Source organism: Podarcis liolepis (assembly GCF_965112155.1).
Source record: "Podarcis liolepis genome assembly, chromosome: 9".
NCBI lineage: Eukaryota > Metazoa > Chordata > Lepidosauria > Squamata > Lacertidae > Podarcis > Podarcis liolepis.
Window position 1 is genome coordinate 15,976,288 of NC_139564.1, and position 23,514 is coordinate 15,999,801.

The 23,514-nt window shown below is 43.6% G+C and overlaps 1 protein-coding gene across 3 annotated transcripts; it reads right to left on the bottom strand.

Moving 5' to 3' along the window:
- Nucleotides 1-35: 35 nt before the first annotated feature.
- LOC310685797 (broad substrate specificity ATP-binding cassette transporter ABCG2-like) lies at nt 36-23,451 on the bottom strand. Of its 3 annotated transcripts, none has more exons than XM_083458740.1 (16): nt 23,361-23,451; nt 19,990-20,206; nt 18,573-18,632; nt 17,583-17,697; nt 16,500-16,652; nt 15,203-15,360; nt 14,534-14,685; nt 13,995-14,099; nt 12,968-13,215; nt 9,987-10,069; nt 9,247-9,336; nt 7,689-7,813; nt 6,324-6,478; nt 5,003-5,092; nt 3,373-3,467; nt 36-1,449 (listed from the first exon to the last, which is right to left on the bottom strand). In XM_083458740.1, the coding sequence occupies exons 1-16, from the start codon at nt 23,398-23,400 to the stop codon at nt 1,302-1,304; spliced, it is 2,034 nt and encodes a 677-aa protein (XP_083314866.1). In that variant the 5' UTR covers nt 23,401-23,451; the 3' UTR covers nt 36-1,301. The 3 variants fall into 3 exon arrangements, with proteins under 3 accessions (XP_083314866.1, XP_083314867.1, XP_083314868.1); XM_083458741.1 differs by having other exon boundaries at nt 23,184-23,365; XM_083458742.1 differs by lacking the exon at nt 23,361-23,451 and adding an exon at nt 23,117-23,178.
- Nucleotides 23,452-23,514: the final 63 nt, after the last annotated feature.

Consider the following 23,514-nt stretch of genomic DNA (forward strand, 5'->3'; position numbering starts at 1 on the left):
TGTAGCAAGAGCACAAAAGTCAGCAAGTCAGAGTCTTTTAGATTTCTGAAAGATTTTATGTGGTGCATTTCCAAAACAACAACCTGTGTGACAGTATGACTCATAGGGACACATTCAGTTGGCTTTGTTGCTGGGGGCTAGATGTCTTCAAGAGGGTGCTTCAGTCCACAGGGATTTCTCACAGTAGTGCTAATGGCATCCCAGATCTTTCATGCCATGCTGTCGCAGATGCCAAGCCGCAGAGTGGGAAGCTGCCATTGCAACACGCCTTGGCGTGCTTGTTTCAAAAGTTGTGTCTTCCTGTTTGTATTTACAGCCATCACAGTCATTATATCTTACATTTGCAGCGTTGCTATAAAAACCAAAATGTTTGCATTCATAATCATATTTGTTTATATATATTAATATATATGTTTATATATATTGTTGTAACATGTTGTTACTTAATAACAAACTTCATTTTGAAGTGCAATAAGATTTCATGGGTTATCCATGCATACTGACAACGTACATACATTTAGTGTATGACAGCGAAGCTACCTGTTTTTGTATCCCTTTTGTTTCACACAATGGAAGCGTGAGCTACCCCCTGTTTTTAGGTTAATGTCTTAATAGCAAAGGTGTGTTGGAAAGTTATTAGTTATCCAAGTCTTCCATAGTGGTCAAAGATGTATTGGTTTAATAGTGACCACCTCCCCACTTTAAATAAAGACTTTATATGGTTTGCAGTAGTTTGTGTGTGTTATTAGGTGGGGGGGAACAGGCTGGGTTTCAATTTAGTTCTGTGGGCCGGTTGTAGGAATAGGTGGTCTCTTGACCCAGTTCAACTCAATCCATGGATCTTGAACTAAAGCAAACGTCTCTGTTTGCGTAAGGAGCAGATTTATATCCCACCATGTGAGCTCCCACCTCTGGTTTGATTTTGTATGGGCAAGACATTGACCACCTTAACCACTGTTTGGAAGGACAAGGCCAGTTTAAATGTGACATTGTAGATTATAAATACATATAGTTTTATATGTAGATGGCACTGGTGGGGGAGGTCACAGGCCAGGTTAGGACCATGGGGGAGGGTGCTTTGCCACACCCATTTCCCCATTCAGAATCCCTGGCTATTTGCTAATTGCTAACGGGAGGAAAGTTCCAGTTGGCACAATGGCCACTTTCCTTCCACTCTCTCTCTTGAAAGAAAGAAAAGAAAGAAAGAAAAGTTTTATAAATCAGCTGTATACTTTACATATATTACATGTTTACCATAAAAATACACTGTAGTGTTTAGTAGGCACGCGTGCCCTGCTCGATTAAGTATACTTCTTAATAAATCTCAATTTCAGATACGCGATAGAGAGGAAAATGATTGTCATGCATATAAGAGCCACGTAATTCTTCACCATGCCCATGAAAGTCATGTCAATGCCTTGCATCTTCAGATATTCTTCTCCAGTGCATCTAGAAAAGACAGGTTGAAGGCAGAAATTTTGTTAGAAATGCATTGTCCCTAATTTTACCTAGTTTTCTTGTTTTACTCTCAATGCTGTTTCTTAATACAGTCATACCTCATGTTATGTTTGCTTCAGGTTGCGTCCCGTGGTGACCCGGAAGTACCGGAAAGGGTTACTTCCGGGTTTTGCCGCTCGTGCATGCGTAGATGCGCAAAATGATGTCACGCGCATGCACAGACGCGGCGAATCGCAACCCGCGCAGGCACAGGTTGCGTTCTTTTCAGGTTGCAAACGGGCCTCCAGAACAGATCCCGTTCACAACCAGAGTTACCACTGTATAAGTCAGATGTATGACAACAAAAGATGGAATACAAAGAAGACACTGCTATTAGTTGATAGAGGATGACACAGACACTCCACACACACATACACACACCCTACTCTAAGACTAATACAGTGAAGCCTTCCTCTCCACTCCACCACAGCCCACTTCTAGGATCTCTTCTCTCCCATAACTGGCCACATCACCTTTCACCTTTGGACTTTTATAGATGCTGGGTTATATCCAGCTGTGCCATGGGTGGAAAGGGAGCAGGCAAAGTTTACAAATTTATTCTTTCTCCTGCAGTTCTTTGCACAGGCTCTGCCATGCTGTTCCAAAGCATCCCTGCAGAGGAAGGTGGCAAAAATATTCTGTTCACAAGCTTCCACTGGAGTGAAGAGCCTTCCATGAGCAGAGGAACAGAGCTGTATGTAACCCAGTTTGTAAACCCATCTCATCCTTGGTGCTTTAGTGGCTGAGTTCCGAGCCCAATGCCAATACAGTGGTACCTCGGGTTACATACACTTCAGGTTACAGACTCTGCTAACCCAGAAATATTACCTCTGGTTAAGAACTTTGCTTCAGGATGAGAACAGAAATTGTGCAGCGGCGGCAGGAGGCCCCATTAGCTAAAGTGGTGCTTCAGGTTAAGAACAGTTTCAGGTTAAGAACAGACCTCCAGAATGAATTAAGTTCTTAACCCAAGGTACCACTGTATTGTGCTCTCCAACTCCCTTGTAAATGGAGGTGGGCTGAGGAAATAATACTATAGGAGATAGTTGTTTTTTAAATAAGGCATAGTATTGTGCACTCCACCAACAGAGAAAGGAGCAAGCAGTCTTCAAAGAATGATTTTTATTTTTTTTAAGGCTTGAAGTTGGGAGGTGAGGTAAGGGCAGAAGAGCAGTTGCCTCTTGCTATTTGTTGCTTTTTGCAAAGGGTCAAATATTCAGGAGTGGGGGTTGGGGAGGTTATGCTTAGGCTCTATTTAGTGAGTGTGTTACACTGTTGGAGGCAGCATGCTTCTGAATACCAGTTGCTGAAAACCAGAGGAGGAGATTGCTAGAAGAGCCATTGGCCAGATCCAGTGGGCTCTTCTTGGTTTAATTCTAGTTAAAAAGGTAAAGGACCCCTGGACAGTTAAGTCCAGTCAAAGGCGACCATGGGGTTGCGGCGCTCATTCGCTTTCACGCCGAGGGAGCCAGCGTTTGTCCACAGACAGCTTTCCGGGTCTTGTGGCCAGCATGACTAAATCACTTCTGGTGCAATGGAACACCGTGACAGAAACCAGAGCACATGGAAATGCCGTTTACCTTCCCGCCACAGCAGTACCTATTTATCTACTTGTACTGGTGTACTTTCGAACTGCTAGGACAGCAGGAGCTGGGACAGAGCAACGGGAGCTCATCCCGTCATGGGGGTTCGAACCGCCGACCTTCTGATCGGCAAGCCCAAGAGGCTCAGTGGTTTAGACCACAGTGCCACCTGCATCCCTGGTTAATTCTAATGTGCAAGAAATCAGCTCTGAGTAACTGTTAAATAAACTCCGGTATCTTTTTTTTTAGCTTACTGTATAGCTCAACTCTTTGCAAAATGCCAAGTACTTACATAGTAAATGGACTAGGAGCGATGCAGGTTACGTTGACCCCTTGTTCAAGTTCTGAGCAAAACTTAAGCCCGGTAAATTCATTTACTTGCAAAGCCTTTAAAGACAAACAAAACTGAATTACTTGCTTGTTTCTACTGTTGTTACCTAAGAAGACTTCCATATTTTCACACCTACAGGAAGAGGCAAAATGACAAGAAGAATTTCAGTCTTGTTAAGGATATGAAAACATTACACATTTACTTCTCAATATCCAAGATTGGTGGAGATCCCAAAAGTAGCTGAGGTTTCTCAGTTTGGCTGTCAGTCGCTGTGTGCATTAAGAGTCAACCTGTCTGAACAGCCTCACATGCTTTCAAGCACTATTTTTTGCCACAAGTTAGTATACCAAGGATCAATTGGTGCTTTTAAGAACATAACTGGAAAATGTTGCATAAGAAATCCTGCAATTCACACACACCCTTTGTAGCAGAAAACACTATTTCACCTGAAGTTTTATATGCATTTCATTTCATTTATTAGATTTATTGAAGTTCTCCAAGTGACTTACAGCAAAAAGGGAAGATATACAGTATATATTACCGTGGGGGGAATCAAATAATATATTAATATTTCGTATAAAATCCTTTTTATAAAAAAGCCATGCTCAAAGAATAAAGCAATACTCAGACCCACTAATTAACAAATGAACAATAATGAACAAAATCTCAATCTCCCCCTAGTCCAAAAATCATTCACATCAAACTAACAATGTGGGCGGGGGAGAGGGATATTTGATTCTAATTAATTAACAGGCAGCACTGTGCAGTTCACAGCCTATATCACTAGATGTCACTGTGAGATCACTTTTCCACACTTTCGTTTTGTCTTGTGATCTCAAGTCACAGGTCCAAAAGGGGTGGGGTGTTTTTCGTTCCCACCGCTCATCATGTAGTGGTGTCCAATTCACATAACTCACCCTCTCATTTAAAAGAAAAGGACGTGGAAAGTGTGCTTGTGCCCAGTTCACACATTCAGTAACCAGTGTATGGCAAATGCTTAATATGTGGGGTCTTCTTTGTAGTACATGAGAAAGGGGGCAGGCCTGCACTTCCACCATCAGAAACAGCCTTCGTCCATTCCCAAACCAGGTATAACAGAGCCACCATCCAGGCAGTTGCTTGATGAAATGAGAAGGGACTCTTAATATTTCCCCAAGAGCAGAAATCAATGAAGGTACATCAATGCCATTGTTGTTGTTTTTTAAAAAACCCACCTGCCACACTAGGGTCCTAATCCAGATTGGTCCCACACAATGGCATTTTAATGCCTACATTTAAAATTAGCTAAAGTAACATGTGGCGTTTAATTAAAATGTGTTTGCTAGGCGAGCAAACATGGTTTTATTAAACACCTGCACATATGGTGCAGCCTTAAGAGAACTTATCGTACCGTATTTTATGTAAACTGCTTAGAAGTTTGGGTGTTTAAGAAGTATTTAAAATTTAAAAAAAACAGAGTCAATGTTGAGGGGAAAGATAGCCTTCTCTGGTCAGTTATATGAATTTGTAGCCAGGGTTATAATAGCTGGTGGTGAGTTCTAAACTTCCAGAACCATTTCTAAAGAAGAAAGGGGGAAAGGCTGATACCTACATTCAGGCCATAGCGCGGGATACTGAAATACTTCAGCCACAGCAACCAAGGTGAAATGGTTGTGATGTTCACCAGCAAGCCAGAGAAAACCTACAAATGGTAATAGTAGTTTTAAAAGACAGGGAAAAGTCATACTGACAGAAAAAAATTTCACCCAAAGCTCTTAAAGGATTTCAGCCATTTCCAGAATTCATTCTCATCGCCGTGAAATATACAAAGTGGTTTTGTGGATTTCATGTTTACCAAGATGTTATTCCTCTGGAGCACCCATCATCAGTAAGCATGTACTTTTTGAAGTTCAGCAAACTGTGTGTGTTTTTTATTCACCGCCCCCATTTCAGGGGTGCATCATAAGTTAGTTTAATGGCAGACATTTTTCCTGCGGGAATGAATGGCTATTCGTTTTCTATGGGATAAAGAGTCTTAGATAGGGCACCATCTTTGCAACTCCCATTATGTCTGTAAACATGGCATGAAGGCTGGCAACATCAACCCCACTGTGTGGGAATCCCTTGCAGACGACCACAGAGCCTGGAGACAGACAGACAGACAGGTTGCACATCCATAGCAGTGGCCAGAACAGGAATGACCACTGGGAGGATAGCAGAGATAAGAAACCCTGTGGTGCATCTGCAGCAGCACAACTGGATGCCTTCATCTGCCACAGCTGCAAAAAACCATGTCTCTCATACCTGTCTCAACAGCCACAGCAAGTGCTCTAACTTTTCACAGTTTGACTTCACCCCAAATGGGCACTATCTAGGAGTCTTACAGCCATTGAAGGCAAACTTAAAAAGGTAAAGGTAAAAGACCCCGACAGTTAAGTCCAGTCACGAATGACTGGGGTTGCGGCACTCATCTCGCTTTACTGGCCGAGAGACAGTTTTTGTCCGCAGACAGTTTTTCCGGGTCATGTGGCCAGCATGACTAAGCCGCTTCTGGCGAAACCAGAGCAGCGCACAGAAATGCCGTTTACCTTCCTGCCGGAGCAGTACCTATTTATCTACTTGCACTTTGACGTGCTTTCGAACTGCTAGGTTGGCAGGAGCTGGAACAGAGCAACGGGAGCTCACTCCGTCGCAGGGATCTGAACCGCCAACCTTCTGATCGGCAAGCCCTAGGCTCAGTGGTTTAGACCACAGCACCACCCGCGTCCCTGAAGGCAAACTTGCTCCCCTATGAAACATCCCGTTCATGTGATAGAACTTTGGGCGGTGGCTGAAATGTGGCAATGTGGCCTTTTTGCATAATATCTGTCTAAACATTCCCACCCCCACCCACCAAAGGAGGAGGGGAAAGAGAAGAATCAACCAAAACTCACAATCATAAAAACAAAGCAAATATTTATGATGAGGTTTGCAACCGACGTGACGTTTTGCCCTGTTGCTATTGCCAGAGACATGGAACTGGCTGCGTAGGCGACTAATATAACAGTAATCATCATGGTAAAGAAGGCTACCACAGTTGGCTTGAAACCTGAAACAAATTAAAAATGTTAACACAGTGGTACCTTGGTAGTTGAACAGCTTGGCTCCCGAACAAATCGGCTCCCAAACACCGCAAACCCGGAAATGAGTGTTCCGATTTGCAAACGTTTTTTGGAAGCTCCTGCAACCAATCAGAAGCCACGCCTTGGTTTTCAAAGTGTTTTGGGAGTCAAACAGACTCCCAGAATGGATTGAATTTGAGAACCAAGGTACGACTGTAGATGTACATACTTGGCATCAAAATTTTGCAATGCAGGCTTCCCCATGAGCAAAACTGTACACATATGCAGCTTTGCACTAGCATGTCAGCCTTAATATCAGAGCTGGTTTTATTTGTCAATAAAGAGCATTGTTGACTGTGATGCTTTTGGTCCTTGCATGTATTGTAAACAGAACACAGAATACAATGTTCTATGATCTTGTTACCTGAAAAGCCAAGAATTTGCCTTTTTTGCAGCAGCTGCACTTTGGGTCAACATTTTCATCCAGCTCTCCACCACAACCCCAAGACTGGTAGCCTGGTCAATCACTGTCCACTCAGATCACGTCTATGTATATGTGACATTTGTATTTGGAGTCCAGTGTGCATCACTTTCATAAATGCGTAAGAGCTGTGTTTAACCTTTCAATGCTCAGTCCCCTAGCTCAGGAGAACTTTTTGGAGCTTTTTGCTATCCCTTTCTGCTTTAACCACCCTAATTCTGGGGTGAGTGGGTCTTAATGAAATCCATAAGCCCATACACAGTGCTTGAGGGGGCTGCCAAGATATAGGAGTTAGCAGGTCTCTCCTACCCCACCTCAAGCATTGGGTATGTGTTTTATATTATTGCTAATTTAGAATCAACCTATTATATATTTTACACCAAAAGTGAGATTTGGTCGACAAAAGGAAAACAATAACTTTACTATTTATTTCCAGAGGAACATACATGTTAGTCTCCTACGGCAAAACAACCAATGCATTTGTGGCACCTTAAAGACTAACTAATTTTTTTTTATGGCATAAACATTTCTAGTATCAAGTCCACTTCCCCAGTTGCTGGTACGGGAGGGTGTGCCTGAATACACACATGGTTTTAAGTGGCGAAATAAGCATATTGTGCTTTCCAACAACAGTGATATGCAACAAGCAATCTGCCTGCCACCATCTAGTATCTAAATTAAGGAAAAAAGAAACATGACTTTTGTAGTATACTTGCCTATCAAGAAATAATTTAAGGAAGTGAGGATGATGCCAGGTAAAGTCCTCATGGGCACCATATCAGCTAATATCTTTGAGAAGAAATATGCAGAAACTCTATAGTAGCCACTTATATATTCATGTCTGCAACACAAAATACACGCATTCAGGACTTGCACAACCAACAAATGGATTTATAAATGGCAGCAGTTTTCAATCCAGTTTTCAAACTAGTACCAGACATTTCCCAGAAGCTTATTTAAAACAGTTATGTCCTGCTTTATAGACTTGTGAGGGTGTCAAAAGTGCTTTATGAAAGATTTACCCAATATAATCACATTCAGCTTTACTGTCAAGAACAGAAAGAGCATGGTGTCCAGATAGTGCCAGGATTATTCAGGCAACATGCCCTGTCCTTCGTCTTCCCTGTGGCACAATAGATCAGTGTGTCTGGCTGTTAACCAGGAGGTTGGTGGTTCTAGCCCACCAAGAGCAAGATTCTATCATTGCAGGGGATTGGACTAGATCAGGGGTCAGCAACCCGCGGCTCTGGAGCCGCATGTGGCTCTTTTACACCTTTGCCGTGGCTCCGGGGCGGATACTAGCGAGGGGAGAAGGCGCATTGTGGGCCCCGACACTCCCCACTGTTTTAAATGTCGCAATGGTTTTGCGGCTCCAAGGTTTTTTCCTTCGGTCCAAGTGGCTCTTTTTGTCTTAAAGGTTGCAGACCCCTGGACTAGATGATCCTCGGGATCCCTTCCAACTCTACAGCTCTATGATTATATGAGGTCACTACTCAGCAACAGGCAAAGCACATATTCTGCCACTTAGCTAGGGCCCCTGAAGCTTTAATGAAAGTGTGCTTGCTCTACCCAGGTCCACAATGCATCCAGCATGCAACTGCTGAGCTAGTATTCGCTGGAATGGAATATGGGCTCAACATTCACATATTCCTTAGGTGCCAAAACTGATGCTATAGAGCAGGGCTGGGTGTGGCGGCCCTCAAGGCTCCTTTTTCTGGCCCTTGATACTTTCTCCAGGTCACACACCCTCTTCTCAGGCAATATCTGGTTCTTCCTGGCAGAAATGTGTCTTTGAATTGCGATGATGCCTCTTGCTTGTCTGGTTGGAGGACAGAGAAAGGTGTGTAGAAACTAGACTATGTTTACAATGGTCAAATTCTTGCTCCTCCCACTTTTGCCCAGGCCCTGCTCACCATGGATATGTGACACTTGCATGGTTGCCCAGAAGAGAATGTGGTCCTTGGATTGGAAAAAGCTTCTCACCCTTATTTTAGAGAATTATTTCTCCCTAAACCCGGAGCCCATACAGACAGCCAAACTTTAATTCAGACTGAGCGCTCTCAGCCAGGACAGCTTGGCCATCTGTATCTCCTTACCAAATGAAGAGAAGGCTTTTATCATAACCAGGGGCTGATATGTGTGGCAAAATGGCCGTGAGCATGGGCTCCATAGGTGGAACTGACTGATGAGTTACTCAACCAAAGAACAGGTAAGCAAATAAGGCTACTAGCAGAAGAGTAAGCTTGGTTTTCCAATACACGCAGTTTTACCTACATAAATATCCTTTTTTCTGTGATAAAAAGTTCAACAGTCGTAATACTATTCAAACACTGATTGGTCGTCAAGAAGAACAAAGCACCAACTCTACAAGGGAACCCAAAAAAGACAGAATTAGAGATACCAAGGCACAGATTAATTTCTGCATCAATCTACAATTAAAAAAAAAAATTGTGCAAAAAGCCTTACGTATTTTTGTGTGGATTTCTTCTAAAATATGCATCTCTGCAAGCAATTTCCCCATATAATTTAGTTTCGTACGTTATTTCTTCTAATATATTTTTGTGCACACTGTTTAGTCGGAGCAAAACTCAACTGCAGCTTTAGAACTGCACTGCAAAATTTGGAGATGTGCAAATTTTGAAAGACAACCGTCCTTCAGTTGGCTTTCTGGTTTAGGTGCAGATTAGGTAGTTTCACAAGAAAATGCATAAAAAAACAAATTTCTCCCTCATCCTTAGATGGGAGAAACAAATGCTTTGAATTGGGTGACTCAGCTTTGCTAAAGATTTGTGAACTCTAGGAAGCCCTTCTCAGATAGAATCAGACAATACCAGACTTTTTCTAAAAGGGAAAAAAGCCTTGTCCCATGGTTAAATAAAACTTTAAGCAAATATATTGGAGACTGCTGCATAAAATACGTCCTAAAGTAAATTGTTACCTAAACTTTTCTGCACATAAATACTAGCTGAAGATGACGCTACATTGCATTCTCTTTTTTTGAAGCGTTTACTCACCTGTTTTGAATGCCAGTGGCATCATTTTTAACTCCAGCGAATACGGATCCTACTATTAGTCCCAGAAAAGTGGCAATACATATCTAGTGTGGGGAAAGAATATTTCATATTGAAAACACGCTGTCTTGGGCAGGGAGGAGTGAGGAGCAGAAGGAAACTTTTGAAAAATAGTGGACTTCGTGAAAGTATAATAACTGTTATCTATTAAGTTGCTCTCCTGCTGTGATGATGAGCACTGCACTTTGTTAGGGAAGGATGTGTGTTGATATACCACACTGGTCATGCCTGGCAATACTAGTCCTAGAACATAGGGTTGTATCCAACTTAGTATCCAGCTGAGCAGATCCACAGAAATCAGACCCAAGTTAATAATTCCCATTCGTTTCAATCAGTCTTTTCTAAGTACCGGTAAATGGTGGATACAAATCATACTTTGGCATAGGAGAAACCACAGAAGAAGAAGTAACCATATCACTGTAGGTAACTTATAAAAATGGCCTTTGGACCTTCACTGTAATATAGAACAGGGTTCCAAGACTGTGGTCTGTAGACCACCAGTGGTCCATAAGCTTCATTCACATGGCCCACAGCATGTCTATGGATTTGGGATTGAAAACAGGAGAAAGCACACCTATTGCATTAAATATTAATACTGGTTCTTTAATTGCATTGTTATTTCTTTTATTTCTTGAATTCTATGCAACTCCCCCCCTTTGTAAAATAATGTTTGCTTTAAAATGCTATTGGGAATAATAACTTGAACAACTCAACTTGAATTTGAAAAGAAAACATTCTACTAAATGTTTACAAGGTAAAATCCAACAGAGATGTGTTTAAACTCTGCCAGATTTTGGAACAAACCAGGTATTGTTAAACACATTTGTAAAGGTAAAGGACCCCTGATAGTTAAGTCCAGTTGCAGACGACTCTGGGGTTGCGGCACTCATTTCGCTTTACAGGCTGAGGGAGCTGGCGTTTGTCCACAGACAGTTTTTCCGGGTCCTGTGGCCAGCATGACTAAGCCACTTCTGGCACAATGGAACACCAAAACCAGAGCAGCGCGTGGAAACACCATTGACCTTCCCACCGGAGCGGTACCTATTTAAGTACTTGCACTTTTTTGGTGTGCTTTCAAACTGCTAGGTTGGCAGGAGCTGGGACCAAGCAACAGGAGCTCACCCCATCACGGGGATTCGAACCGCCAACCTTCTGATCGGCAAGCCCAAGAGGCTCAGTGGTTTGGACCACAGCGCCACCCACATCCCTTTAAATACATTTATACAGAGCAATAAAATTGCCCAGCCAATTTACACACGCACACATGCACACATATATTTATATGTATCTCTCTCTATATGAAATATACAGAGAGAAGGAGGGAGAGGACAACGATCAAACTGATTAAAAACTATGCTTTGCTTTCTTAAGAACAAGCAAAAGTGATGAAAATCTCAGCCAAGATGACGGTAACAGCCTGTTCAGTCGTGTTTAAGCAGGAGGGATTGCCTGAGCCTTAACACTAAAAGTGCACTTGATACATGGTACCGTAGTGCTAAGGACTTGTTGAAAGGACCAAATGTCAGGGATAATTCTACTGCTAAGCCAGTTGAAGTGGGAAACAAAGATCATATCAAGACCAATTTAAGAAGATTACCAAAAAAGGAAAAAAGGCTTAATGAAATGTGGGGTCTTTTTAAGAATGCATTCAAAATCCATCCCTAATGAGGTTAGGGAGATAGAAATGATTGTGAGAAAAAAGTCAGGCCCATTAACCCTGGAAGATTATCGGTTCTTAAAATCCTAATTCTTGTCACAAGGTCAAGCTTTTACAAAGCAATTAATAGGGATCCCCATAATATCAACATACACACACAAAGCTTTTAACTTCACGGCCTCTGAACAGATGATTAGCAATCACTATGTATCTTTGAAAACCGCTGCAGAATTCTTGACAAATCTGCAGCAGAAGTGGAGGTCATAGCGAAAGGAATGGGCACACCGTCTGAGATGAAAACTCAAAGAGCCCTTTGGACAGAATACCTGCTGGAACAGCAATACATTGTTGTTTGCTGTTTTCTACGGCTCTCTTCAGACATCATGACCCAGCGTTCAGAAAATCAGTGAGGAGGACAGCAGGGGCGACAATGTTAGCTCTGCCCATGCCTGTTCCTCGTCATTTCTGTCATGTTCAACTTGCGGGTGTTTCTAGTACAGGCGTGTGCTTGAAATGTGCTTCCCAGGGGAAGAAGAGGACATGTACAGTTCAGATGTGATGGAGTAGCTGGACACAGAGGAGCGGCAGGAGCCACCAGCTGGGGAACCCCCAAGGGAAGAAGGCTCAGAGCCTGGGCATTGGTGGTGGGACAACAATGAGTGGTCAGAGGGAGAAAAGGGAGCTGACTGGGAGGCGGAGGCGGAGTCAGAAGCCGAAGAGGTAACAGGGTTTAGTGAGCAGGAAGGGGCTGTAGCAGAGAGCAGCTCAGAACCAGAGGCAGAAGCAGATGATGGAAGCCAAGAGGCAGAGATGAGGCAGGCTGCTGAAGAAGCCAGGGAGTCTCCCCCTCCGCTGTGACCAGCTCCCTTTCCCACTGGTCTCCCAGAACCCACAGAGGTCTGAAGAGAGCAGAGCAAAGACAGTCAAGACAAAGGAGTCTCAGAGTGCTTGGGACTTAGAGAGCTGCGGAAAGGTAGGGACCTTCAGTCCTCACAGCTGCCTGCTTGGGGCAAGATCTGCTGGGAAGTGTTGCTGTGCTCACGAGGCCCGAGCTATTTTGTTTCTTTGAATGGTTCACTTCACTGACACCATGTAAGTTAGGTCTGTCCTGCTCCCAACACCCACCCTGACACCAACCCACAGTATATCAAACATAACTATTCCTATAGCTCTTTGTTATTTAAATTAAATTCATTTTTAAATAGCCCGCATAGCTTCCTAGTAACATTGATCTCCCCCGCCAAAAAAAAAGGTTAATTTAGGATACCTGGGCAGTAGAATTTTGTGGATTTCCAATCAGATTTTTGAATGTGCGTTTGGACACCCATTTGAGCTGATGAAGAAAGGGTGTGGTGTACGGAATTCCTTTATAAGCTGTCGTTTTCTTTTTATCGTCCGAAGATAGTGCATCGAGGTCTGCCATCATTTGTTTGTAGTAAGTACTTCTGGTAAAGCGTATGGCTAATCCTAATGCAATGCTGTCAGTGTCTTCCATGTCATTGTCTTCATCAATGGCTGTTTTGGGTGATAATGAAAACTGAGGTTACTCCTTTGCAAATGAGCAACAGGTGCAAATTAAATCACAGTTTGTGTACTCTGAACTATCTTAGGTTGTGTACAGACTGACCATCTTGCAACAGATCCCAAGCTACTTCTGGGTGAACACTGAAATGCTGCGTTTCACAGTCTACGGCTAGCAAAAATACTGCTGGTGGTAGTTCTATGCCCACAGATCTTTCTATGGGCATAATTGTTTCCCCAGTCCCCCTGTTGCTAGCAGAGCTGCTCCACACAGGTGGAGAAGCACCTCTGCCCCAAACTGAAAGCACTCCAGCCAGAGGATCTGGACAGTTAGGAATACTCTCTAAGGCTGCATACATACCATACTTTTAAGGCACATTTAACATACATGACTTCCCCCAAAGAATCCTGGGAACTTCAGTTTGTTAAGGGAGATGAGAATCATAGCTCTGTGAGAGGTAAACTGTATGACCCACAATTTGTTGGGGGAAGTGATGTGTTTAAAATGTAATATAAATGAACAGTGTGCATGCAGCCCAATATTGTCTTAGGGTTGTGATTGATTAGACCAGAAGCTATTTAAATCAGGTCTAGTAACTCTGCCAATTCTATGGGTGGGGATGGGTGGGATTTTCACAAAAAAGTAGAACCTCCTATCACATTTTAGGGCCAAATAGATAAGTACTTTAAAAAAAAACACAGAGAGAGAAGTGGTTTGGTGCTGATACACACAGATTCATCAAGGTAACTCTGAAGACTTTCAGAATACATACGTATAGTAATGATGGTCATTTTACTCATTCCAACAGCAGTTGAATCTTCATTAATGATGTCCAGAAAAAAATCAGCAGGGTTGTTATATGGTTCGCACAAATAACCTGTAAATAAAAGATGGTTTATTTTGACATAGCCGGCAGCTGAGGCAGCTTTAATGAAAACACATTTACAGGTACATTTGCGAACATTACAGGTACAATTATGAACTGTCACTTTCGGTTCTCTCAGTTTCTCATGTTTTCAGTCTTAAATTCAGTTCTCCACATTCTGCACTCTTCCATTGTCTCCCAAGACAGATGGATGCCAACAAAGCTAATGACCCATACTTAGGGGCCACTGCAGTCCCACTAGCCGGACATAATGAACTGCAACCGCTGCCCACCCCTGGACTGGGTAAGCAGCCATTATGGCCCCTGCTTGGCTAATTCAACAATGGGATTCTCCATTAGATTTTAACTCTTGCCTGGATCCAGGAATTTGAAAGGACTCATGCTCAATTCTGGGTCTAAAGTTAACATACCACATGAAAACTCACCAAGACCTTTGAAGTATGGAAGAGCATTGTCACATGGGCCATGGTAAAGAAGTCTTCCAGCAGCAAGTAGCGTCAGGCTGTCAAACAATTTGTAAATAGAGTACCGGGGCTGATGGATTGAGAAAATTATTGTTCTCCCTTGTACCGCCATCCTGAATGCAACACAGGAAAGATCGTCAACTACTGTAATTACCTGTTGTTTTAATGTTCCAAACCATTCACAACACGAATGGACATAACTTTAGATAACAACACTGGGCTCTTGCATTAAGCAGCACTGTAAGCAAAATTCTTACCAAAACTGATAGTCTTCTAACTCAACCCCTCTTCATTTACCCATATCCACTTAGCATGTCACACAACTCACAACATAACCATAACATAAGTGCTGTCTTGTGGGATCGCACCAGAGTTGGAGGCATGGAGGAAACTATTGCATAAGAAAGTGAATATAAAAGCTGTGACGAAAAACAAAAAAAAAGGAATGCTGTCTTTAAAAATAATTGCCTTGTTGAAAAACAAACCAAACCAAGGAACATCAGACTGTCAATATTCCAGCCATGGCTCAGGTTTTCACCCACCCACCCCCGTCTGTCTGTCTCTTGCTTCAATCTAGAGAGTACATCATTAGCCATAAGGTGCAGTCTCCAAGAGTCTAGCACAATTTACTTTTTTAAGAGAAGCAGGACGGCATTGGCTGTGCTGGCATCCAGTCCGGTTGTCGGCTCATCTAAGAACAATACTGTAGGGTGCGTAATGAGCTCTAATCCAATGCTGGTTCTTTTCCTCTCTCCCCCGGAAACTCCACGGATAAAATGGGTGCCAATCTAGGTACAGGAAATGAAGTTTCAAAATGAGGATCCTCAAAACTATGAAAATGTTTCAGTTAGCACACAGGAAAAATCTCTGGACCTCTCTCTCCCCCCCCCCCCATAAGATTTCATCACCCCTATCTTTCAGATACCTCTCTTACAACCAGCAGCTTTTTTAGGGCAGTTCCTCTCTTGGGGCTCTGAGCCAAGGGGGCACAAAATATGCCACAACTATGACATAGTGCGCTTGAGAGTATGCACAGAACAGAAGGCAAGAGGGAGGTGGCGTGAAAATAAGAGATATTCAAGGGGGGTGTCAAATTTTGTCCTTACTCAGGGCACCATTTTACCAAAGTCCACCCTTGTTTATAACACCTCCATTTCCCAGCCACAGGTCTTTCTGGAACTCAACCCATAACCCTTTCTTTTCTTTTCTTTTCTTTCTTTCTTTCTTTCTTTCTTTCTTTCTTTCTCTCTCTCTCTCTCTCTCTCTCTCTCTCTCTCCCACACACACACTGCTGCTCAAACTCTGGTCAGAGGGAGGGGAGGGAAACTAGTTGCTGTTATAGACCTGCCAACCTTGGTATTATGTGTTTGATTATGATATAGTTCAAAGACACATTCTAGCACTTGAGGGGGGCATGGTGCAGGACTGGTGAGAGTGTGTGGTCCAAAGAGGGGGCGTGGCCTGGGAGAGCCCCAAAGACCAGACAGAGCAATCTGCAGGGCTGCATTTGGTCACCAGAGCTGGGGCTTCCCATGTCCACAATGGGACAATGCCAGAGTGGTGAGGCTTCTCTCCCCAACCCAGGGCTCCTCAGCTTACTCCAGTGGCATAGAAGAGAGATGCGCTGCATAGCTCCCATGCTACCAGCATCGCATAAGAAAGGGGCTGAGATAGTCTCACGATCAAGTGGGAATGGGTAGCAAACAATGGGCACTTAGACTCCCTGCAGAGGTAGGCAGGGAGAATCATAGAATTGTAGAGTTGGGTCCCGAGAGTCATCTAGTCCAGCCCCCTGCAATGAAGGAATCTCAACTAAAGCCTCTATGGCAGATGGCCAGAAGGGCTGCATAATCTGCCAGTATTTATAACACGAGTTCTGACATTAACAATTAATGTTTGGTTGTATTAAATGCCACTACACAGATACCTTGGAGTCTGCAACTTTAGACAAATCCAGGTCCTTGAGAACAGTTTCAACTCTCTCTTGCTTTTCCTTTTTGCTCATAGACAATGGTAGCCGAAGGGCCGCTGAGAACTCTAAATTTTCTCTGACTGTCAATGTTCCCATCACTATGTCATCCTTATTGATTAAAAAAAAAGTTTTCAATTGAACTTTATACTAGGTTTTATCACTACTGCACAATTGTTAGTACAGTGGTACCTCAGTTTACGAACTTAATCCGTTCCTGAAGTCCGTTCTTAAACTAACTCTGTTCTTAAACTGAGGCGCACTTTCCCTAAGAGGCCTCCCACCACCGGTGCCCTTCCACCGTTTGGCTTCCGTTTGTAGACCGAGGTAAAGTTCGCAAACCAGAACACTACTTCCGGTTTTGCGGAGTTCGTAAACTGAATAGTTTGTTAACAGGGCTGTTCGTAAAACGAGGTACCACTGTACGCATTAACATAGTAAAGAAAGTGCTACTGTGCTGTGTCAAGAGAAGAGGCTGCTATTTTTTGTTTTATGTATTGATTGATCGCTAAAGGGCACTGAAGGTCAGTTGACATTACCAGAGCTGGCTGAAGTCGCCTGCTCAGAAGATGATTATTTAATGAGCATTGATGACAGGTGGCTAATAGCTATGGCCCTCTCCATATGTCCTGGTACAAGCTAGAATGAAATCAGTTGGGAAACAGCCAGAGCAAGAGAAAACTCTAGCTTTGCAGCCTCCGCTATATGCCAGGGGTGGCTGAGCCTGCTGCCTGGTGGCTCACCCCCCATGCCCACTCACGATTCTCTGATTGAGCAGATGGGTGGGATCCATGGGTGGGATCCAGCAGGCAGGGTGGGTGGGGAATGCTGGCATGCAATGGTGCCCACCAGAGAAGGTGAGTGGATTTACATGATTAACAGTAATCATGCACAGAAAAGGAGACACTGATAGCACTGGCATCCTGCTATTGCACTGGCAGACAATCAACACATGAAGTATCATAAAAATCATTTGTCTAAATAGAATAATAGCTATCACACATGTAACGCGATAAAAGATCCACTACAGACTTTATTTACCTGAACTACATATCCGGAAATGCATTTAAAATTTGGAGGCAAAGGGAAGCCATTGATCAAAATGTCTCCTGTCAGGCCTTTAGGATTTTTCCTTGTAGCTAAAATGTCCAGGAGCCTATAAGGAAAACCAAAGGGACTCAAGAAAAGTTACTTGTGCCAACATCTGAAGATCGCACTGTTGCAAACTTAAGAAGAGCCCTGCTGGATCACACCAAAAACATGTCTAGCCAGGTACACTAACTCTAGGGGGCCAAGGTATCTTTTGCCCCCTCAATACATGTTGGAAGGGAGTCGGGCCCCCTCGATGTTGAGGGGGCGGAGGAGGCTGACTGTGGAGCTGAGAGCAGCACAGCTTCAGTGGCCAGCTCCTCCAGAGTGCTCACCATTCTCTGGACAGTGTGACGTCACACATGTGATGTCACACATGCGAGTTAGGCCCCCTCAATATTGGGGGCAATTTGGTGCCTCTTCTCATGCTAGCCAACCAGATGTGCTCAAGCAAGACATGAGCACAACCACACTCCCTACTCATGTCCCCTTGCAACTGGTATTCAAAGTCCTGCCATCTCCATTATTAGTCTAGCATTATCTTTTTATGAATTTGCTTAATACCCTTTTAAAGCTATCCAAGTTGGGTTACCATCAATGCACCCTGTGGTTGAAAATTCCAGAGTTGGACTATGTGCTGTGTGCAGCAGATCTTCCTTTTACCTGCCCTGCATTTTCCAATATCCAGCCATGTTGGATAACCCAAGTTATGGTATTATAAGAGGAGGAAAAAACACTTCTTTTTACCCATTTTCTGCACACCATACTGAATCTTTTTACCTTGCACTTTTCTGGTTTTGACTGATGCCATTTTGTTCTGATCAAATATGCACGTTCATTGCAGAACCTCACTTACTGGTTGTGAATGTAAAAAAAAACCTGTAACAATGTTACGTTTAATATTATCAGAAAATAGATCTTTACCCATATGTTAACACTTACGAAGATTTGCCGCAGCCTGTAGGTCCTAAGATTGCGTTGAGACCAGGTTTCATGACACCACTGTAAACGAAAAGCAATTTGTCAGTAGTCAGTTGTTTAATGTGTAAAGCCATTCCAATAAAATGACATCTTTGATAAAATTGTTCACTTTTGCACAAAAATAAACTAGTTCTTTCTTCATAGTTTGAAAACGAGTACTTTCTTCATAATTTGAAAACTAAGCATCTTTCCCCCCACCCCTTTAAATATCAGTGTACAAGAAGCAGAAAATGTTCTACAACAGGAAATATCCTGCAACTTTCATCAGCCTTAGCCAGCATGACCAACAGTCAGGGATGATGGGAGTTGCAATTTAGCAACATCTGGTAGGTGACACGTTCCTTACTCCTTTTCTACAAGATTATGGGTTATATGCCATAAATATTCATCTTACATTTGGGTTTAGTTTCTCTGTATGGGTTAGATCCAGATTGTCCCTATTCTTAACAGATGGGATCCTTTTGTTCATGGAGGGGCCTAAAACGTTCCTAGCTAGGGACGATGGGAGTTGCAGTCCAAAAGCAGCTGCAGACCCAAGTTTGGGAAACCCTCTAGGCAGTGGGTTTTTTTCCTGGGGGTACGCAGGGGGTACGCATACCCCTAAACATTTTGTGAATCTAAGTTTGGCCTAATTGAGGGGCAGTATTTCAATATGAGTAGGAAAATGAGAGTATCCCTAAACATTTTTTTAGAAGAAGGAAAAAAGCACTGCCTCTAGGTGAAACAAGCCTGGCCTCTGTAACACAGAGAGATGGGTTCAGGAGGGCATCTCTTGACAATGAGTATTCCAGCTGCAGAGTAGAATGCATGTAAAACAATACCAGGGGCAGGAAAGGACTGGTAAGGAACATAGAATGCTGCCTCATACCACATGATACTGTGGATCCATTTGCTCAGTCAGTGGTACCTCGGGTTAAGAACTTAATTCGTTCTGGAGGTCCGTTCTTAACCTGAAACTGTTCTTAACCTGAAGCACCACTTTAGTTAATGGGGCCTCCTGCTGCTGCCGCGCCGCCAGAGCACGATTTCTGTTCTCATCCTGAAGCAAAGTTCTTAACCCGAGGTACCATTTCTGGGTTAGCGGAGTCTGTAACCTGAAGCGTCTGTAACCTGAAGCGTCTGTAACCTGAGGTACCACTGTATTGTCTATGTCGACTGGTAGTAGTAGCTCACTAGGGCTTCAGGTGGGGAATCTTTCCCAACCCTACCTGGAGATGCCAGGGTTTGAACCTGAAACCTTCTGAATGCAAAGTAGATGCTCTACCAGTGAGCTGCAGCAACTTTCCCTCCAGTGACGCCACTCCCCACCTTGCTTTCCGTACATGGAACAAGCAGGAATTGCACCCCAAAATAAGTAAGCAATGGCAATTAAGCATACCTGACATCCGTCAAGATATCTTTTTTAACCACTTTTCGAAAGCCGTAGTGGCCAGTCTTCAAATGCACTCTGTAGCTGATGTGATGAAAGGTCATTGTGCTTCCTTCAGCAAACTCGGATCCTAGAAAATTGATTTTCTTCTTCCGTAGGTAACCTGCATCTTCGTCATCACATATGCTTACATGCTTTTCAATTTGTCTGATTCTTGATGAAAATGCTGGTGATGGCAATAAACAAATGAGTGATCAGAAAAGTCACTGTAGGTTTGTAACAAACGAGGAACCAGTAGCAACAGGTAGCAGAAGTATATCGTGAGCCCAATTCTAATCTAACACCACCAGCAATAAAAATTTTACGAAGGCAATTTAAAGGAAACAAAATGAGGGCAGGGCATCCAAGTTTTCTAAATTAATTTTCTGTTACACTCTCTATTTGCGTGAGCTGTGGGGATTTCCAAGGGCACCGGTTATCAGGGTTTGGCTTCCTCTGATAGAGAGGGCTTATGGTGTTTCTGTAATATTTGTTTAACTTAAGAAACACTGCCCCATCAGATCCCTAGAGAGGTGTTCCATCATCTTATGCCTTTCAGCCTTCTGGTAGCTGTCTGCCTCTCTATCTTGGCCTATGTTCACACCATACATTTAAAGCACCTGACTTTCCCCAAATAACTGCAGTTTGTTAAGCATGCTGGGAACTGTAGCTATGTGAGATGGTAAACTACAGCTCCCATAATTATTTGGGGGCAGTCATGTGCTTTAAATGTATGGTGTATATGCAGCCTCTGTCTCAAAAATGAAGTTGTCTCTTACAAACAACTTAAGATCCAGCTGTGCTTGGGGAGTGGGTGGGAGTGTGTCAATGTCCCTGAGCTCTCTTGGATTTCTCCATTCAGAATATTCTAGGGAATCTTCCAGTTATTTATGAGTGTCCAGCTGATGCACAACTGTACACACAAACATCATGCCGAACCAGAAGTGAATTTAATAATTGCAAAAACGGCTCTAGAAGAGCCCAGAAATGGGGGAAAGGAGTGAAAACAGCGCCTATCTATCCCAGGAGCCTTGTAAGAGGAATCCTAGGAGCCCTTGCGCTGACCATTGAGGCCTGTGGAGTTTGAGAAGGTTTGTAGGGAACAATTGTGGTGGAGTTTGGCATTGGGTAAGCACTGCTGGCTTTTTAAAGGGTTTACAGAGGTTTCAAGGGTGTGTTTGCAGGTTTTTCCATGGTGCTTCAAATATACACAATTTCACTGGCGCGTACAGTGCCTCGAAACATAACCCCTGTGTAAATTAGTTTTGTATTTGGGAAAATATAGTTCTTCCTACAGGCACAGAATTCATTGCTATTATCATTGCTCTGTGGACTATGGCTGCATGGATATCATGAGCACCTGCTGAATCCTGTCAGCAATTTCTGCCCTCTGTACAATCCTTTAATTTTATTCTTTTAAATTCTTTAGGGAGCTATGTACTTCCCACTTCACAACGCCCACACAGGAATGCACATTTACCCAGATCTTTAAAATGATGGCTAAAGGAAATAACTAGGTTGCCCATTTATCCCACAGCAAAGCTGGCACCAGTGTGCAAAACACCCATTTCCATTTTGCAACTGTGTTCCCCTCATGCATTTAACAGAGAGAGAATGACAGGGATTTGGAGTAACAAATGCAACTTAAATTGTTTGTGTTTTGTTAGCCAATTTATGTACTCTGGAATAGAAACATTTTGACAAAATAAACAACCCGAGCCAGTTGTAGCTATTAAAAATACAAAATAAGAACCGAAAAAGACCTGTGCAACCAGTCACCACAGAGCACCTCCTAAAGGCACACCCTTGACAGCATCACCCTAAGTGCACAATTATTTGGGGCGTAGTTATGAGAAAATACATACATATATAATTGTCTCTCCCTCTGAGGTGAGCATGTGTTTTTAGGAAATATCTTACATGCAAATGATCTTATTGCACACTGCCACTATAGTTTTAATGCATCGGCAGTTTATAAATAGTCTTAGTTTTAGTTTTTAAAGCTACAACGAGCAGAGAAGGGTCATGGTTAGAATTTATGCCCCCCCTCCCTTATTTTTTTTCTTCAAACACCAGAGCCCTTCTTCTGCCCACCCACCCCAAGCAGTGACGGAGCTTCATGCTCCAGCACCGGGGGGGGGGGGGGGGAGGCGGAGAGCGGGGGGGGGCTGGCCGGCCGCAGGGGCGTGGCGCGCATCTTGGGGGCGTGGTGCCCAGCGCAGGGGGGGGGCAACTGCGATGGCACCCTGCTGGGATCACGCTGTCAGGGGTGGTGCGCTCCCCCCCCCGCACTCCTCTTCCTCCGCCAGTGACCCCAAGTTCTGGATTCAGGGTGCATGTAGCATCCCCAAACCAAAACATCTGAATGTTTTATTCAGTGCTTTTTTCCCTTTAAAAATGTTTAGGGATACTCTCATTTTGCTACTCACATTGAAATACTGCCCCTCAATGAGGCCAAGCAAAACATTCACAAAATGTTTAGGGGTATGCCCCATCATTATGTTTTTTATGTGCTGGAAAGCCACCCAGAGTGACTGGGGCAACACAGTGAGATGGGCAAGGTATTATACCCATCACCATCATCAGGCCTAGAGGCATTTCAGAGCCACTGAACCTGCCTTGCCCCACCCTCCAGTCTCTGCTTCTCAATTTGTATTGTATTCTTTTATGCACTGTGGCTTGCTGTTGTTTTATCGATTGTAGTTTAGAAACTATTGTACTTCTTAAGTGGATTTCTGTTAATTTTTATATGCTGATATTTAATATTATTCTATATTATTTGATGCAGGTTGCGTATTTTAACGTTATGTTTTATTGTCACGTTTTTGTATTGCATTAGATTGTTATAAGGTATACATTCTTTGTTTCTTCAGCTTGTAAACCGCCTAGGGTATTGTAAGATAGAAAGACGGTATACAAATTAAAAGTGGTGGTGGTGATGATGATGATGAACGAGATTTGGAAATTCAACCCATTTTGAAGAGCGCCCTTTTTTCCTGAGGGATTCCACCCAACCCCAACCCCACCCCTCATGAAGATTCACTCCCCACCCCTCAAAACCACGGGATTACTAGAGGGCAGCCTCCCCTCAACTCACACACTTCCCCTCTTTTTCAAAACCTTTTCCAGCCACACCCTCCGTCCCTTTTGTTTTGTTTTGTTACCCATTCATGAAGGCGCCGGGGCGGGCGAAGTGCCGCGCATGCGCTAGCAGCAGTCCCTCCACTCCGACGGGCCGAAGGGGGCCCAGGTGAGCGCCTCGGCAGGTGAAGGCGGGAGAAAGAGAGAGCGCGCGCGCTGAGGTCCCGCTCCGGCTTCTTCTTCTCCCTTCCCCATCTCACCGCAAGCCAGGAAATAACGGCTCCGCCGGGGACGTTCCATCGCGGCCCATTCGCCCTCCCTCCACCGCGCGGCGGGGGTGGCGTGTGTGGCCCGAGCGTGGGAGGAGGCAAAATGGGGGGGGGGACAAAAATAGACGTCATGGTCGGGGGGATT